Source organism: Ovis aries, chromosome 1 (assembly GCF_016772045.2).
Source record: "Ovis aries strain OAR_USU_Benz2616 breed Rambouillet chromosome 1, ARS-UI_Ramb_v3.0, whole genome shotgun sequence".
Classification (NCBI taxonomy): domain Eukaryota; kingdom Metazoa; phylum Chordata; class Mammalia; order Artiodactyla; family Bovidae; genus Ovis; species Ovis aries.
Window position 1 is genome coordinate 247333739 of NC_056054.1, and position 19393 is coordinate 247353131.

Genomic DNA, 19393 nt, shown 5'->3' on the forward strand with positions numbered 1-19393 from the left:
TGTCTGTGAGTTCTGTTTTTCATCAACACTTGATACTGTTAGTATTTTTTTTAATTTTAGATGTAGCGTTATCTCACTGTGGTTTTGATTTCCATTTACCCAATGATGTTGAATATTTCCATGTGCATATTTTCTATCCATATGTACTCTTTGATAAAGTGCTAGTTCAAGTTTTTTGGCCATTTTTTAATTTGAATTGTTTTCTAACTTTTTTTAAAAAATATATTCTGGATATAAATCCTGTGTTAAATACACGATTTTCAGATATTTTCAACTAGTCTGTACTTGGCTTTTTCATTTTCTTAACAATATCTTTCGCAGAGCACACATTTTTAATTCTGATGAAGCTCGCTTTATCAGTTTTTCTTGTTTTATTAATCATACTTGTGTCATGTCTAAGAACTCTTCACCTAATCCCAAGTCACGAAGATTTTTTGCTGTGATTTCCTATAAGCATTTTACAGTTTTACATTTACATCTGGGATCCATTTTGAGTTAGTTTTTCGTGTAAGAAGTGAGGTTTTTTAAGACTGAGGTTAATTTTTTTGCATATGGATGTCTATTCCAACTTTGTTGAAAAAGCTATTTTTCTCCATTGAATTGGCTTGTATATTTGTCAGAAATAAACTAGCCATATTCGTGTGGGTCTACTTCTGGATTCTCTTGTGCTCCTTGATTTATTTGTCTGTTTTCATAATTACACTATTTTGATTACTATGGCTTTAGAGTAAGTCTTCAAATTGGGTAGTATGATTCCTCCAATTTTATTCTTTTCAGTATTGTTTTGGCTATTTTGGTTCTTTCACCTTTCCATGTAAATTTTAGAATGATCATATCTATATCTATTAAAAATCCTAGGATTTTGATATGGAATTGTAGATGAAAGTTTTTTGCATTCTAAAAATGTTGAGCCACTTCTTCCTGGCCTTTGTTTTGATGAGAAGTCCACAGTCATTTGAATTATTATTCTGTGTATTTATTGTCTGGTTGCTTTCGGTTTTGTTTTGTTTTGCTTTCAGTTTTTAGCATTTAAATTATGTTGGACCTGGCTGTGAACTGCTTTGGACTTATCCTGGTGGGGATTTTCTAAGCTTCCTGAATATATAGATTTTAAATCTTTTACTGGGCTTGGGAATTCTTAGCACTATTACTTCCCTTAAGTAATTTGTTTAGGCACTGAAGTCTTTCTTTTCTTCTTTGGGGCCTCTGCTGACATCAATATTAGACCATTTTCTCTGTCCCACAGATCCCTGAGGTCTTCTTCTTCTTTTTTTTTTTTTTTTCTGTTGTTCAGATTAGAGAATTTCTGTTGATCTGTCTTTAAGCTTATTGACTTTCTTCTGTTATCTCCATTCTACCATGGAGCTGATCCAGTATGTGTTTTAATAATTTTCTTTTTCTAGTTAATTTTTTTCCAGTTTTAGTAAGATAAGTTGACAAAAGTTGTATGTGTTTAGGTGTGCAAACTGATCTTTTGGCCTACATATACCATGTTAATGAAATAACATAATTAATGTTAATTAAACCACTCTTCATCTCACAAGGTTATCATTTGTATCTGTGTGTGTATGTGTGTGGAGAACACTTAACTAATCTCTTAGCAAATTTTAAGTGTATAATACATTATTATTAACTCTAGTTACTATACTGTACATTAAATCCCTAGACTTTATTCATCTTATATCTAAAAGTTTGTATCCTTTGACCAGCATCTCTCCATTTCCCCCACTTAATTAATGTATTTTTAATTTTGAAATGGTGAGATTTTTGTTTTTCCTTGTCTTTTATTTCTTTGCTAAAACTTTCTATGTTCCTATTTGTTTCAAAAGAATTCACCCTTACTTCTTGGAACATTTTTATAATAGTAGCTTTAAAATCTGTCAAAATTATCTGTTATGTTGATACTGGTATCTATTATCTTTTGCTGTATGAGCTGAAATTTTTCTGATTCTTAATGTTCCTTGTAGTTTTGGATTGTATCCTAGACATTCGGATATCATGTTATAAACCTCTGAGTCTTGTATAAGGCCTATGACAAATGTTCATATTTTTCTTTAATAGGCAGTTAATGCAGCTGTGTTCGGGCCACACAGTCTGACCAGCCTTCCTTGGATTTTGATTTCAATGTTAATTCTGTTTTTAAGATCTTGGAAGTGCTATTTAGATCTGTCCTGTGCAGTATGTGCCACCTAGTGATCGGTCTGGGGCCTGGGAGTGCGTGTGTGCTCAGTTGGGTCTGACTTTGCGACTCCACGGATTGTAGCCCGCCAGGCTCCTTTGTCCGTGGGATTCTCCAAGCAAGAATACTGGAGTGGGTTGCCATCTTCCCCACCCAGGGATCAAACCCGTATCTCTTGTGTCTCCTGCATTGGCAGGCAGATTCTTGACCAGCTGCACCATCTGGAAAGCCCCAGGACCTGGGCAGTGATCTGTTTTTGGTGTTTTTTTTTTTTAAGTTCTGCTTTTAGCAGTTTTGCTATGCTGTCTAGGAGGGCTTCCTCGGTGGCTCAGTGGTAAAGAATCTGCCTTCCAATGCAGGAGACGCAGGTTTGAACTCTGGGTCGGGAAGATCCTGGAGAAAGAAATGACAACCCATTCCAGTGTTGCTGCCTGGGAAACCCCATGGACAGAGGAGCCTGGCTGGCTACAGTCCAACGTGTGTTAAGTTGCTTCAGTCCTCTCTGACTCTTGTAACCCTATGGACTGTCGCCAGCCAGGCTCCCCTGTCCATGGGATTTCCCAGGCAGGAACACTGTGGTGGGTTGCCATTTCCTCCTCTGGGATTCTTCCCGACCCAGGGATTGAACCTGCATCTCTTAAGTCTCCTGCATTGACAGGCAGGTTCTTTACCCCTAGCGCCACCTGGGAAGCCCTGGGCTACAAGCCCATGGGGTTGCAAAAGAATTGGACACTTAGCGACTAAACAACAACAGAATGCTGTCTAGGGGTGTATTCATGCATGTGCCGCTTCCAGGAGAGCCTGGGAGTGCATCCACGTCTTTCTGGAGTGGCTTTCCCAAGCTCTTCCCTCTCCTAGATCTTCCTGGGACTTTTTGACTTTTTGAGTCTCCTTGTTTGGGTCCTCTTACCTAAAGCTGGACCTTTCACTACCCCCTTCTGCAGGGCACTTCCTATGCCCACATCCAAGGCTGGGCATCAGAAGGACACAAAGAGGAAAAAGCCACAGGGGGATCACCTTACCCTGGTGGGTCTCCAGCACCTGTTCTGAGAGAGGAAGTTTTACCTCCCTCAGTATTTGGGGTGCTTGTGGATACTGCTGTAGCTGCCACTGTGAGATAGCCAGCATATAAAAGGATGGAGATGGTGGATAAAAAAGAAAAGTGAGAGATTCGTTCTGTTCTTTGAGTGTTAGCAAGTGTTCTCCTGGCTTTTCTAGTGCACCTTGGTACCTGCTTCTGGGTGTTCAGGCGGCCTTGAGTCTAGGCCAGGTGATACCAGCAGGAAAATGGGAAACTCACTACCACTTTGGTGGTATTTGGATTCTTATCTTCTTTCCCTGTCTGCCTGCCACCATATACATTTTGGAGGTTACAAATAGCTGCTCCATGCATCCTGTCCAGCTGTGTTTTTCCCTTTAAGTTTGACATTTTTTAAAATTACAGAAATAATGCATTTTCATTGTAGAAAGCCTGGGAAATAAAGATAAAATCTTCTGTAAATTTCATGAACTGAATAAAACTGCTATTTTGGTGTATCATCCTTTTTATTTCATATTTTTTCCACCTTAACAATAAAAATGAATTAGATAATAAATAAAATCTTGTTTTTAATTATTTTAACTGGTACCCTTAAGGCCTATATGCTATTGACTTGTTCTGATTTGTTTTTACTAAATTTTCTCTTTTCCTTAATAGGTAGAAAGTCTTTATCCTCAGGCTGGCTGGGTTGAAATTGATCCTGATGTTCTCTGGCTTCAGTTTGTTGCTGTAATAAAAGAATCTGTCAAAGGTAATTGGATTTATAAAAGGAGAGATGGTAACATGTATTTTGTATATAATAAGAATTTTGTGGGTTTCCTAAATTATACATACAATATTTTATTGGAGTCACAGTTTCCCAGTAGTTTGGGGAAGAAGGACATTTGTGGTTTGTAGTGAACCCACTTTGTCAAAGGAGGGTAGCAGCAACTCTCTCCTCTGCTTGAAGTCTTTTTAAGCTGCAGTATTAAAGGCTTCACCTTAGTATTTATTCCAGGTTGTAGCCAGTGCCCATTCCATTTCCTGTTTTGTACAAAATACCAGAGGGTTGTAAACAAAGTTACAACGCTCAGTTCCTGCTCTCTGGAGTTTACAGCTGCGTTAGCTTTATTGTAAAATAAGTTTTTGATTGTTTTTTTCCTGTGCGACCTCTTAGGGCAAGTGTTCTCTTGGCTGCAGCCAGGGTCTGGAATCTTAGCTCTTTAAGAACAGTCTCAGTACAGCCTTCTTTAAGAACGTGACGAAAGAGGACTTGTAATTTCAAAAAGGTCTTTCATTCATTTCTCTGACTGAATTGCTTCTCCTAACTTTTCTGGTTTGAAGTATTTCAAAACCTATTTTTAAAAAGTCAGAAGAATGCCAATGTGCTTTCTCCTAGACTCAAATTAGCTGCCCGAGGTGAGCGTTGATTATGATGTAATAACCTGTCATCTTTAAATACTTAAGCATTATCTCCAAAGATAAGGTGTATTCTCATACGTAAACATCACACAGAAAATTTAACATTAAAACCCAGTGATATTTTCTAATACTTGATCCTCAGTATTCCCTTCTTACCTCAGTCTTGAATAATTTTTTTTTCAATCCAGAATCCAACAAAGATGAGGCATTGCCTTTAGTAGTCAGTCTAGTCGCCTTTAATACAGACCAAGTACCTCGTGTCACTGACAGTTTTCAAAAGTACAGATCCATTTAATAGACGAGGATTGTCTAGTTATTTCCTTATGATCAGACTAGGAAGGAGTACTGTACAGGAGGTGGTATGTCGTCCTTAAATTGAGCACAGCTCAAATTGAAGCTGTCCCTAATTTGTTCAGTGAGACAAATTGCTTTTTTAAAAGAATGTCACAGAAACATGTGAGCTGCTGTATTTCAAGAAATCTGGACTTTGCAAAATCCATGTTTCTATTTGCATCCTAGCATGAGTTTGTGTAGTAAATAAGATCTGTGCTTCAGTATTTATGCTACTTTTCATGAGGGTTTCTTTTGTTGCCATCAACCAGCTTCTGCTATAGCTGATCGTTGCTTAAATGAAGATCCTAATTTTTAATGTTATCAAGAAGAAAATACCATTTAACTTACTTTAAGTCGTGTTTGCTTCTTTCTAATTTTTAAAGCAAAAAGTCCATTTTATTATTAGATTATAACTTCTTTTCTCTTTAAGTAAAAAAAAAAATACTACAAAATCATCCTAGTAATGTTTCATTTATTAGCTCCAATTGTGTTATTAAAATGCTGAGCCAAGTTGCTTTTCTCATAGATTATATTAAGTAATTTCTTTTCCATATGATAATATTATAAAGATAAACTTCCTAGGCTTTTAAATGTGTTTATCTTTCTTTATTTTTAGCTGCAGGAATAGAAATGAATCAAATTGTTGGTCTTGGCATTTCAACACAGAGAGCAACTTTTATCACATGGGACAAGTAAGTGCATTGTGTGATAACTCTTATCACCGGGTTCATGCCATGGTGAACACATTGCTTTGAAACCTGTTTGGGGAGTTTTAAAGTTTGTGAAGAAAGAAGTGTTGCTTGATTAAGAGAAAAGAAATTGGGTCTACTTTCTGGCTTATTGCATAAGTTCCCTGCATGTCAACTAGGCTTAACTTATATAAAGTAATAGTAGTAAAAAGACTATTGCTTTCATTAAAATTCAGATAAAGTGTGGATTGAAGTTCTAAAAAATTAGCTTATACCTAAAAAGATTCAGGAGAACCTGACAAATTTTGGATATACAAGACTATGATACGATTTATATTTTAGTCTATTTCAAATTTAATTTTAAATACTTACAGCATATGAGGTATGTATGAATTAAACACAATTATAATAGTACAATGGATACCATGCAGTGAATGCTTATGATATTTCTTCAGGTTTCAGTATCCTTACAAACAAACCTGTTAGTGGTTACATCTATTTTACAAAGAAAGAAACTGAACCTCAGAGAAATAACTGGAGAAGGCAATGGCACCCCACTCCAGTGTTCTTGCCTGGAGAATCCCAGGGACGGAGAGCCTGGTGGGCTGCTGTCTATGGGGTCGCACAGAGTCGGACACGACTGAAGCAACTTAGCAGCAGCAGCAGAGAAATAACTACATTATTCATAGTCACTCGTTAATAAATCAAGCTAAAATTGCAAATTATCTTTTTGGTTCCAGAGAATATACTCTTTCCACTACTCCTATATTGCCTTCAACTTTTTTTATTTTTAAGAGAAACAACAACATCACTGTAAAATATTTTTTTGTTACAGAGCTCTAGACTCTAAAGGGCATCTTGAGCTTGGGGCAGTGGGGATGAAAAGTGGTGGATGTAAGGGGTAAGGGTAAGTCAAAGAAATATAATCAAGCTGAATTCACAAGAACTTTAATTTTAATTCAGTGTTAGGAAAGAGAAAGAAGTTTAAATTTTTTAATATATGATTGTGTGGGATTAAGATGGTGAAGTAGGTAGACCCTGAGCTCCCCTCCCAGAACAAACATATCAAAACTACAACTGCTTATTGAGTACTTTCTGAGAACAGTCTGAAGACTATCAGAAAGGCTCTTCTACAACCAAGGTTATTAAAGGAGGGACCATTTGGAGTCTGGGAGGAAGGAAGGAGAAGCAATCTAATCAGGATCCACACACCTAGTGGGTGACCCAGAAGAGGAGGGGGTTGCAGGCTTGTGCATCATCCCTGAGTGCCGGGGACCAGCCCCCACAGGATGCAGGGAAACCCAAAGTAGGAACTGTGTCCGTGATTGATTTAGAGAGAGACAGATAAGGAAAGAATGTTGTAGATAAGAAAATAGAGGAGAGAAAGAGGCTGATGTTCCTTGGTTTACATAGAGAACCAATAAAACTTCAAGACAAGAAGTTTGCCCTGTTCATGGAGGCCACAGGTGCCCTCCCGGTCTCCTGAGGGAGTGAAGACGCAGAACGTCTTCTCGTTCAGGTCTTAGAAACCCGGGCAGATAAGTGAACGCAGGGAGCCTGTATGCTCCAAGGGATCAGCCTGAAAAAGAGAAGGAGAGGGAGAGAGAGAGAGAAAGAAAGATAGAAGAAAAAACACGGGGTGACTAAGCTATTTTGATGAGTGAGGCCCAAAAGCTTTATTTTTCAAAAGGTACTTTTATACCTTGCCTTATACATAGAGGGAAATGAAAGATGCAAGGTCATACAGAGTCAGCCCAAACATTCCAGCAGTTTTGCCCTTATCGAAACCAGGATTTTTCTGCATACCTTTCCCACAAATGATGTTGTATATAGTATCTTCTGGCCTTGGAGGCCTGTGAACATTTTATAACCCTGTTTTGATAAAGGCTGCTCAACCTGGAAACTTACTTTCCCTCAAAGTGTTCTTTCTTTATATTTCTAATCTATGTCAGCCTCAGAAAATGCCAGAGTTATGTTTTTTATGGAGCAAAGGTGCAGTGAGTTACAAGAAAGAACCAATTAGCTCAAAAGTCTGATATGGTTAAATTCAAGGCTACACTTGTTTTTCTAGCATTCTCACTATGTTAACTAATGTATTTCCAGGTGCACAGTGGATAAGAGATATGGGAACTTAGCAACAAGCATTGGCCCAATAATGAAATCCTACATCAGCGCTAGCACTACTCTAATAACTTTTAACTCTTTCAAAGGCTCTATGTTTTAGGCTTTCCGTGCCTCTCACAGTTGGGAGGCTGTAAATAATCACATGCGTAGCTGTAAGAGTCTGGATATACCTGCTGAGCAAGCTAGAATGCTAACAGAGGGGGTTTGATTTGAAATATTCCCCTCATGTCCAGGAGACTTATTAGCTATAGCCCTAAGTTGATTTTCTCCAGAGAAAGGTGGTCAGGGTTAGCCCCCTGTTAATGTCAGAGGAGTTGGTAAAAGTCATGAAATAGTAAAACAGACAGACTCTGGTTTTGGGGTAGATGCTTGAGAAAGCCTAGGGAGCCCCTTGAGTTCTGAAGCCTTGCTTTGAACTTTGTCATGGGTGGGATCTCCCGTGGTGGCTCCTGGCACCTAAGAAACAAGGGGTTTACCGTATTTGGCACCCTAACCCTGAGGTCCAGCACCGAGAATACAAGCCTGCTTGGTTTGAAAACCAGTAGTGCCTATCAGAGAGCTATAGAAACCGAGACTCCAGACTTGAAGAGCACGCCACAGACTCACCTGCTTCCAGTCCCAGTGCAGAAGCAACAGATTGAAAACACCTCATGGTCTGGGGTTGCCCTGCCAGGACTGCTCCAGCACACATCCCAACCTGCACTGGGTTGCTGCTCCAGCCTTGCCTGCTCCTGCACTGCTCCCAACCGTGTACAAATAACCACTGTACCCGGGAGAAGTTGAATTAGCTCAGATTTGAGGTTCCAGTCTCTTGGGCCTCAGCCATGCCTCTGGCCAAAGGAGATACCACCATCACAGTGGAGAGAAGAGGCACTAGCTCAGATTTACAGCTCTAACCCGTTTGCTTGTAGGCCTGCCCTAAGCTTGGGAGAGGCCCCAGCTCACATCTGGCTCCACTTCTAACCATTCCTATTCCAGTTCTATGTCCTGCTGAGGTGACAGCTTCCCATGCACCCCAGATGAAGACACAGTTACTGCTCACTTCAGGTCCAGGTCTCTCACCAAAACCTGGGTACATGCAGATTGCACAGGGAGGCTCCCACATGAGGACATGCTTTTAAGCCTGGGATAGGTGACTGTTTCACATAACTTTTTAGAAACAAAAAGTGAGAAGACAAATGAATATACACCAGACGAAAGAATAACTTCCCCACACACAAAAGTACCCCTGATGAAACAGAGATAGTAATTTACTAGATAAAGAGTTTAAAACAATAGTAATAAAAATGCTCACAAACTCAGGAAAAGAATAGAGGAACCCAGTGAGAACTTCAGCAAAGAACTAGAAAATATAAAAGCCAGTCAGAGCTGAAGAATACAATAATTGAAATGAAAATTTCACTAGAAAGAATTGCCAGCAGATTAAGTAATACAGAAGACTGCATAAGCAACTTGGAAGATAAAATATTGGAAACCACCTAATCAGAACAACAAAAAGAAAAAACAATTTTTAAAGGAAGCTTTAAGGGATCTGCTCAGATGGTAAAGCGTCTTGTCTGCAATGCAGGACAAGGGAAGGTCCGCTGGAGAAAGAAATGGCAGCCCACTCCAGTATTCTTGCCTGGAAAATCCCATGGATGGCGGAGCCTGACAGGAACCTACCAGCTTCCTCCATCCATGGGATTTTCTAGGCAAGAGTACTAGAGTGGGTTGCCATTTCCTTCTCCAGGGGATCTTCCCAACCCAGGGATTGAACCCAGGTCTTCTACATTGTAAGCAGACGCTTTACTCTCTGAGCAATGAGGGAAGTCATTCTAAAACAAGTAGATATATTTACAGATTGATATTATATATAAATAAATATAAACCTTATGGTAACTGCAGATCAAAGTTCTCCAATAGATACACAAAAACAAAGACAAAGGAACCCAAACAGAATTTTTAAAAAGTATCAAACCAAAAGAGAAGAGATTAGAAAAAGAAGATAAGAACAAAGAACTACAAAACAACCAGAAGACATGTAACGAAATGGCAAAAGGTATGTGCCCATTAATTATCATTTCTAATTTAAATAGACTAAATACTCCAATCAAAAGACATAGGGTACCTGACTGGATGAAAGAACAAGATCCATGTATATGCAACCTAAACAAGATTTACTTCAGAGCTTAAGACACACACTGAGAGTGAAGAGATTAGAAAAAGATATTTCATGCAAGTGGAAATGGAAAGCTGGGGTAACAGTACTCATATCAGACAAAATAGACTTTAAAACAAAATATATATCAAGATATTATTTAGGGCATTAAATAATGATAAAGGGAGGATCCTCAATCTAAGAGGAGGATATAGGCTTGTTAATATATATACACCCAACACAGGAGCACCTAAATATATAAAGTAGATATTAATAGACATAAAGAGAGAAATTGACAGTAATACAATAATAATAGAGAACTTGAATGCCACAGTCACATTAATGAATAGACCAGACAAAAAAGCAATAAGGAAACAATGGGCTTAAATGACATATTAGGCCAAATGGACTTAATAAATATCTATAGAACATTCCATTCAAAAATAGCACAGTCCCCGTTCTCAAGGGCTTATGAAACATTCTCCAGGATAGATCACATGCTAGGCCACAAGAAAAATCTCAGTAAATTTAAGAAGATTGAAATTAAGTCCAGCCTCTTTTCTCACCACAACAATAAGAAACTAGAAATCAATTGCATGAATAAAACTGGTAAAAATACAAACAAGTGGAGACTGAAAACACACTATTCAAAAGCCATTGGGTCAATAAAGAAAGAAGTTAAAAAATACCTTGGGATGAATGAAAAATGTAGAAATACAACCTTCTAAAATCTACAGGACACAGCAAAAATGATTCTAAGAGGGAAATTTATAGTGATAGAAGCCTCCCTCAAGAAACAAGAAAAATCTCAAATAACCCAACTTTCCATCTAAAGCAACACAAAAAAGAAGAACAGAGCACAAAGGCAGGAGAAAGAAGAAAATTAAAGACCAGAGTGAAAATAGAATAGAGACCAAAAAAAAAAAAAAAAAAAAGATAAACCAAGAGCTGTAGTTTTTAAAAAGATAAACAAAATTGATGAACTTTAGCCAGACTTATAAATCAAAAGAGTGCTCAAATGTAAAGAAAATAAGAAATGAGAAAGAAATTACACCTAATATCAGAAATATAATCATAAGAGAATATAGCAAACAGTAATATGCCAACAAATTGGATAACCTAGAGTAAGTGAATAAATTCCTAGAAACACAGTTTTCCAAGACTACATCAGGAATAAATAGAACATCTGAATAGATTGTTTAGTAGTATTCAATCAGCAAAGGACTCCCAACTAACAAAAGTCTGGGACTAGATGACTTCATGGGGCAATTCTACCAAAATTTTAAGCAGAGTTAATATCTATAGCCTTCTCAAACAGTTTCAAAAAATTAAAGAGGAGAGAACACTTCCCACCTCATCCTCTGAGGCCAGCATTACCCTGATACCAAAATCAGATAAAGATACTATAAAAAAAAAATTACAGGCCAATATCTCTGATAAAATAGATGCAAGAATCCACAACAAAATATGAGCAAACCAAATCAGCAATATATAAAAAAAATTATACATCATGATCAAGTAGTATTTATTCTAGGAATGCAAAGGTGGTTTAATATCTGTAAATCAATTAACATGATTAACAAAATCAAGGATAAAAATCACATGATCATCTCAATAGATTCAGAGTAAACATTTGGCAAAACTCAATATGCATTCATGATAAAAACTCTGAACAAAGTTGGTATAGAAGGAAGAAGCATCATGATAATAAAGGTCATGTGACAGGTCAGCACCTGGCATCATACCCAGTGGTGAAAAGCTGGAAGTGTTTCCTCTAAGATCAGGAACAGATGAGGATGCCCTCTCTTGCCATTTCTATTTAATATAGTATTGGAAGTCCTAACCACAGCAATCAGACAAGAAAAAGAAAGAAAAGGCATTTAAATTGCAAGGAAAGAAGTTAAACTACCACTGTTTGTAGATGATATAATACTATATAAAGGAAAATCTTGGACTCCACCAAAAAAACAACCAAACCTGTTTGAACTAATAAATGAATTCAATAAAGTTTCAGAATACCACATTAATGTACAGAATTCTGTTGTATTTCTATACACTAATAAGAAAAGAATTCAATTTATAATCAAACCAAAAAGAATAAAATATCTAGGAATAAATTTAATGAAGGAAGTGAAAGACCTGTACTCTGAAACCTATAAGACATTGATGAAGGAAATTGAAGACAATATAAATAAATGGAAGAATATCTCATGTTTGTGAGTTAGAAGAATTAATACTGTTAAAATACCCATACTACCCGAAACAGTCTACAGATCTAATGCAGTCCCTATCAAAATACCTATGACATTTTTCACAGAACTAAAACAAATAATCCTAAAATTTGTATGAAACCAAAAAAGACCCTGAATAGTAAAGTAGTCTTGAGCATAAAGAACAAAGTTGCAGGTCATGGTCTCTGACCTCAGACTATACTACAAGGCTAAAGTAATCAAAGCAATGTGGTACCAGCACAAAAACAGACACATAGAATAAAGAGCCCAGAAATAAACCCATGCACACATGGTCAGTTAATCTATAGTAAAGGAGGCAAAAATATATAATTTTTTTTAAAAAGACTCTTCAATAAGTGCTATTGGAAAAACTAGACAGATACACATAAAAGAATGAAATTAGAACATTTTCTCACCCCATTTACAAAAATTAACTCAAAATGAGTTAAAGACCTAAATGAAAGGCCTAAAATCATAAAACTGGAAGAAAACCTAGGCAGTTAACTCTTTGACACTGGTTAAGGCTTTGTTTCTTTGGTTCTGTTTCTTCAGGCGAGGGGGAAAAAAGGAAAAATAAACAAATGGGAGCTAATCAAACTCAAAAGCTTTGGCACAGTGAAGGAAACCATCATGAAACAAGGAACCCACCAAATGGGAGAAGATAGTTGCAAATGATAGTCTGGTAAGGGTTTAATATCCAAAATGTAAAAAGGACTCATACAACACAATATATTTGCTGGTGGTTCAGATAGTAAAGAATCCGCCTGCAATGTGGGAGACCTGGGTTTGATCCCTGGCTTGGGAAGATCCCCTGGAGAAGGTAATGGCTAGCCACTCCAGTATATTCTTGCCTGGGGAATTCCATGGACTGTATAGTCCATGGGGTCATAAAGAGTCTGACACGACTGAGTTGTTTTCCTTTCACTTCATATGCCACAATATGAAAAAAATAGCCAATCCAATATAAAAATGGGCAGAAAATCTTAACATTTTTCTAAAGAAGACATACAGATGGCAAACATACACATGAAAAGATGCTCGACATCACTTACCAGGGAAACGCAATTCAGAATCCCAAGATGTCACTTCACATGTATTAGAATGACTGTTATCAAAAAGATAAAAAGTAACAAATGTTGGCAATGCTGTGGAGAAAAGGGAACCGTTGTGTACTGTTGGTGAGAATGTAAATTGGTGCAGCCACTATGGAAATCAGTATGGAAGTTCTTTAAAAATTAAGAACTAAAAAAAATATTAAGAACTACCGTATGATTCAGCAGACTTCCCAGATAGTACAGTGGTAAAGAGTCCACCTGCCAAGCAAGAGATGTGGGTTCAATCCCTGGAGAAATGTCCCCTGGAGAAAGAAATGGCAACCACTTCCAATATATTCTTGCTTAGGATTTCCTGTGGGTAGAGAAGCCTGGTGGGCTACAGTCCATGGGGTCACAAAGAGTAGGACACAGCTTAGCGATGGAACAACAACAACAGTGAATATGATTCAGCAGTCCCACTTCTGGGTATTTATCTAATGAAAACACTGATTTGAAAAGATAGTTACCTCAGTGCTTATGGCAGCATTATTTACAGTGGCCAAGACATGGAAGCACCCTAAATGTCCGCTAGCAGATATAAGGATAAATAAGTTATAATATATCAGTCAACTTTGAATATTTATTGGAAGCACTAATTCCAAAGCTGGAGCGCCAGTCCTTTGGCCGCCTGATGTAAAATGCTGACTCATTGGAAAAGATTCTGATGTTGAGAAAGATTGAAGGCAAAAGGAGAAGGGGGCAGCAGAGGATGAGATGGCTAGATAACACTGACTCAATAAACATGAATTTGTGCAAACTCCAGGAGAGAGTGGAGGACAGAGGAGCCTGGCATGCTGCAGTCCATGGGGTTGCAAAGAGGTGGACACAGCTTAGTGACTGAACAACAGCAAATATACATAGAGAACTGTTCATGTAAAATTATACAATATTATGTATTATGCTTGGTGAAATAAGTTAGAGAAGGACAAGTACTGTGTTTTCACTTACTATCCAGAACAAATGAATCAAATATGCAAACAAGTGAACAAATATAACAAGGTAGAAACAAGCTCACCAATACAGAGAATAAACTAGTGGTTACCAGAGGGGAGAGGTGGGAGGGGTCAGCCAAAAATAAGTGAAGGAGATTAAGAGTTACAAAATACCAGTTAAAAAATACCAAGTTACAAGGATGTTAAGTGCAGCACAGGGTATAGAGACTATATTTGATAATATCTTTCTATGGATTTTATTCTATAAAAATATTGAATTAATGTGTTATCTACCTGAAACTAATATAATATTGCAAGTCACATATACTTCAGGAAAAAAATTGTTTAATTTAAAATTTTTTCCAGTATTACTGCTTTTGCTCTTTGGGAGGACATGACAGAAATTGTAAAGAATATAAGAGTGAATGAGCTAGGTGGTGATGAGGGTGAGTGGAAGGAAACACGATCAAGTGTTTGATTTGGGATGTGAATTTCCCCCAGACAGGTGGTGCATTTCCTCCAGATAGATACTCTTTCTTTCAGAGCATAACCTGTATTACAGGTTGATGCCTGCATCTGCGGTTGCCCCATACCCTCCTCCTCACCCCGACTCTCCACCTAGTGTCTTGGACACAAGTTAGTACATTAGTCAGAAGAAGGAGTAAGTGAATTCAAGTCTTCTGTGGGGATCAGTGTTTCTAATCAGTGGCACTATTGCCATTTTAGGCCAGATAAATCTTTGTTCTTGGGGGACATCTTGGGCATCGTAGGGTATTTAGCAACCTCCCTGGCCTCTACCCATTAGATACCATTAGCACCCTGCTTCCTAAGTTTCCCAGCTAAAAATGTCTCTACACGTTACCAAATGTGCCTGGGAGACAGAGAACTCCCAGTTGAGAACCACTGATGTAGATGAAGTGCGGAGAATTACGTGTGTTCTCTGGTAGAGATTATATGGATAGAAGAGAAGAAGGCTGAGGATTTGTACAGTGAGTTTCTCCCCCCTTCTCAACACCCGAACTGATTTTTAAATTTATTTTTGGACACACTGAGTGGCATGCAGGATATTAGTTCTAGGACCAGGGATCAAACCCAGGCCCCGTGCAGTGGAAATGTGGAGTCTTAACCCCTGGAACACCAGGGAAGTCCCACAGACCCCCCAATTTAAAGGGAATCAGAATGTCAATGCTGGCAATTCAGGACCTAGGCAAACTGGCGAAGTAGATGGTGTGGAAGTGGGGGCAGGAGAGTGTTCCTAGGGATAGCTAATTGCAAGTGTCACGTTTAGTTGGATTTGGAAATTGGATTATTGGCCATAGAGATTGCTTTCATCAGAACCTGCAAAGCAAGGTCGTTTGTGGCAGCAAGTTTACCCTAGTTGGAGGCGAAGATTTCATGCAGCAGTAGAACCATACTGCCTCACTTCTGGGGAAATAGAGTCAGATTCCAAGACAGTTCATTTCCCTTACTGGGGCTGCTGTTGTATTGTTTTCCTAAAGCAGTTAATTGTGGATTTTCTTCTTTGCTGTCTTTTTGTGAGATATCTGTATTCTTTTATGAGTTTTGAAAACTTTGTGGGAACTGAAACACTGGATATTTTCCCCCAAAACCCAGACACATAAGCCTTCCTGCATTTTTGTTTTTGTTTTTGAAATATCATGATATATTTATTTCAGTAAAATTCAATCTTCATCTTTCATCTTACAAAATATTTTTTAATATAAATTTATTTATTTTAATTGAAGGCTAATTACTTTACAATATTCTATTGGTTTTGCTATACATCAACATGAATCTGCCACGGGTATACACGTGTTCCCCATCCTGAACCCCCTCCCTCCACCCTCCCCGTACCATCCCTCTGGGTCATCCCAGTGCACCAGCCCCAAGCATCCTGTATCACGCATCGAACCTGGACTGGCGATTTGTTTCATATATGATATTATACATCTTTCAATGCCATTCTCCCAAATCATCCCACCCTCTCCCTCTCCCACATCCTGCATCTTTTATAATTCCTTAAAATAATGGAGTTTTATTCTGTTCCCTGGTTCCCATGAGCCATGGTGACGTATAATGCTGGCAGGTTCTATACTTCCCCAACAAACAGCTGAGACACAACATAGCAATGGGCCCAGCCCTGAGCCAACAGGAAGTTCTCCATTTTTGAGAGAATAAAAGAGGCAGGTTTGACCCTGTGGAACCACCTGTTCATTCCACTCACAACCAGCGCCTCATCCTCTTCACAGCTCATTGTTTTCCCCCCTGTGTCCATAGTGCATTCTGTTGTGGCCATAGAAACATTGTTCTTCTTAAGATTGATGTTAGGAAGTCTAAAACTTTGAATGTTCTTTTTATTTTTTTCCTCCTCATTTTTCCCCCCTTCAGATGCCAGGAAACTCATTTGTGACCTTTTTATTTTTTTTCAGGCCTTGTCTTCTTCATATGCTTCAGGTTAAACATTTTTTCATTATATTTGATCAGTGTTTGTGGTTAGCCTGTTTTCTAAAACAACTGTAACTATCTCTTCCATTTTGATTGTTCGAAAAAAAAAATCCTGAGTTGTTTTCTTTCTTCTGTCACTGTCTCTCAGAGAAGCTTCTACCAACTAACCTCGGACCAGGGTGTGTGCCAATTAGTAATATAAACAGGTATGTGCCAATTAGTAATATAAACCATGAGTCGTTGCGTTGCAGTTCACTCAGTAACTGGCTCATTGAAAGTAAAGCCTTGTGCTGACTACTGGATTGAATATAAAGATGAATCAGAACAGCAGCAGTCTAGGAATTTATACTCTGGTGATACAAGTATTGAAATTGCTCTGTGTTCCTCCAGCACCACATACATCTTTTATTGTGGCAGTTGCTACTTATGTTAATGGTTCTCACTGATTATTTATGATACAAAACATATTTAGAGCCACAGAATAGTATACTGGGCAGTTCGTTTACAATATTGCCTTTTCTGCTTTCCCTCCATTTCTCCACAGATAGAGTGAGACCAAACCTAAGTCACTGCTAAGTGAATGTTGAAATGTGCTACAACCGCATCAGCCTGCTGATGTTTCTTGTACACTTTGCTAGCTGCAGGCTTTGCACCTGCTCCTCCCCCTGCCTGCAGCTATCTTACCCAGGAAATTACCTTTCTTTTCACTTGGACCTCACCTCAAAGCATTTCCAAGGAACCTTCCTCGACTGTTTTATTAGGTTGGTGCAAATGTAATTATGGTTTTGGACTGTAAATTTTAAGTTATTATAACTAGGCTCAAACACATTAATCAAAATAGGAATCATCATAGTCAACACTTATTTGCCAATGAGAAGTAAGTTTGTTTATTCCTACAGCATGAAAAGCTGTGCTTCGGGATTTGATGAACTCTTGGAAAGCATTTTCTGCATCGTGCTGGTCATGGAAGTGTTTTTTCTGCAAAAAGTTATCAAGGTGCTTGAAGAAGTGGTAGTCGGTTGGCAAGAGATCAGGTGAATATGAAGGATGAATATTCAGATGAATATGAAGCCCAGTTTGTTCAGCTTTTGAAGTGTTGGTTGTACAGTGTGCCATTGGTCCTTTCTGTTGGCCAATCCTGGCTGCAGGCGTTGTAGTTTTTGGTGCATCTCATTGATTTGTTGAACATACTTCGCAGATGTAATGGTTTCTCCAGGATGTGGAAAGCTGTAGTGGTTCATACTGGCAGAAGACCACCAGTGACCGTGACCTTTGTTTGGTGCAAGTTTGATTTGGCTATGGGAAGTTCTTTAGAGCTTCTTGGTCCAGCCATTGAGCTGGTCATAGCCAGTTGACATATACAATCCCCTTTGCATCACACATCACGATCCAATAGAGAAATAGTTTTTTGTTGTTGCATAGAATAAGAAAAGATGACACTTCAAAAGGACGATTTTTTTTTTCAGTCAGCTCACAAGGCACCCACTTACTGAGCTTTTTCACCTTTCAAATTTGTTTCAAATGCTGAACAACCTTAGAAAGGTCAACATTGAGTTCTTTGGCAGCTTCTCATGTAGTTGTACAAGGCTCAGCTTCGAAGATGGCTCTCAATTTGTCTGTTGTCAACTTCCAATGGCCAGCCTCTGTGCTCTACATCTTCAAGGCTCTTGTCTCCTTTGCAAAACTTCCTGAACCACCACTGCATGGTACATTCTTTAGCAATTTCTGGGCCAAATGTGTTGTTGATGTTGTGAGTTGTCTCCACTGCTTTACAACCCATTTTGAACTCAAGAAAATCTCTAGAATTTCCTTTTTGTCTAACAGCATTTCATTAGTCTAAAATAAATATAAAATAAACAGAAAGTGATAAGTCACTAGCAAAAAAATAAGTGAGAAATGCACATAAAAATGATATATAACATAACCACATTTATGTAGAATGTATTCCAATATCAAATGGCAAAAACCACAGTTAACTTTTGCACCAACCTAATGCCTCCCTATAACTTGACTATTATATTTTTTTCATATTGTTCATTACTAAAAATTTTCATATCTAAAATCACTTCATATCTAAACCTTTATTTACTTATTTACATTTTTTAAAAATTATATCTTCTGTCATAAAAGAAGTTCCATGAGTGTTGGGACTTTTGTCTGTCATGTCCCGCTTGGGTCCCTCACACCTGGAACAGCACCTGGCATATGTAGTCTCTCAGGGCTTTGACTGAGATGAACCTGGAGAGGAAGGCAGGGCTCTGGACCAGAGAAAGCCATTGGCTATGGTAGAGAGTTTGCCCCTTATAAGCAGTAGGAAACTATCAAAAGCTGTTAGGCCGGAGAGTAATGTTACCAATTTTATATTTTGAAAGAATATTCTTTTTCTAACTTTTTTTTTTTTTTTTTTTTTACTTTTTGGCCATTCTATGCAGCTTATAGGTTCCTAGTTCCCTGTCCAAGGATCAAATCCATGCCCTTGGCAGTGGAAACGCAGAGTCCTAACCACTGGACCACCAGGGAATTTCCTAGAAAGAATACATTTTGTTTTTAATTGCAGGGTAATTGCTTAACAACGTTGTGTTGGTTTCTGTCATATAAAAATGAGAATCAGCCATTGTGTGTGTGTGTGTGTGTGTGTGTATCCCCTGTGTCTTGAGTGTCCCCCCCCCCCCTTGGTTGTCACAGAGCACCAGGCTGAGCTCCTTGTGTTATATAGCAACTTCCCAGTAACTATTTGTTTTAAACATGATAATGTATATATTGCAGTGCCACTCTCTCAAGTAGCAAGA

General features: G+C 38.2%; 1 protein-coding gene and 1 long non-coding RNA gene across 4 annotated transcripts in view; one reads left to right on the forward strand and one right to left on the reverse strand.

The window, feature by feature from the left end:
* Positions 1-19393, forward strand: part of GK5 (glycerol kinase 5) — an 84192-nt gene that overhangs the window by 6554 nt on the left and 58245 nt on the right. For 2 of the 3 annotated variants that reach the window (XM_060394965.1, XM_012102136.5), the window contains exons 2-3: positions 3876-3969; positions 5569-5644. In XM_060394965.1, coding sequence (XP_060250948.1) covers positions 3876-3969; positions 5569-5644 — 170 coding nt within the window. Of the gene's footprint in view, positions 1-3875; positions 3970-5568; positions 5645-6154; positions 12816-19393 lie in introns of those variants that run through there. The other variant, XM_060394972.1, reaches the window with a different exon arrangement.
* The window catches only part of LOC132657359 (uncharacterized), a 43688-nt gene continuing 37213 nt past the window's right edge, over positions 12919-19393 (reverse strand). The window contains exon 2 of the long non-coding RNA XR_009595388.1: positions 12919-18440. This is a non-coding gene — a long non-coding RNA (uncharacterized LOC132657359). The remainder of the gene's footprint in view (positions 18441-19393) is intronic.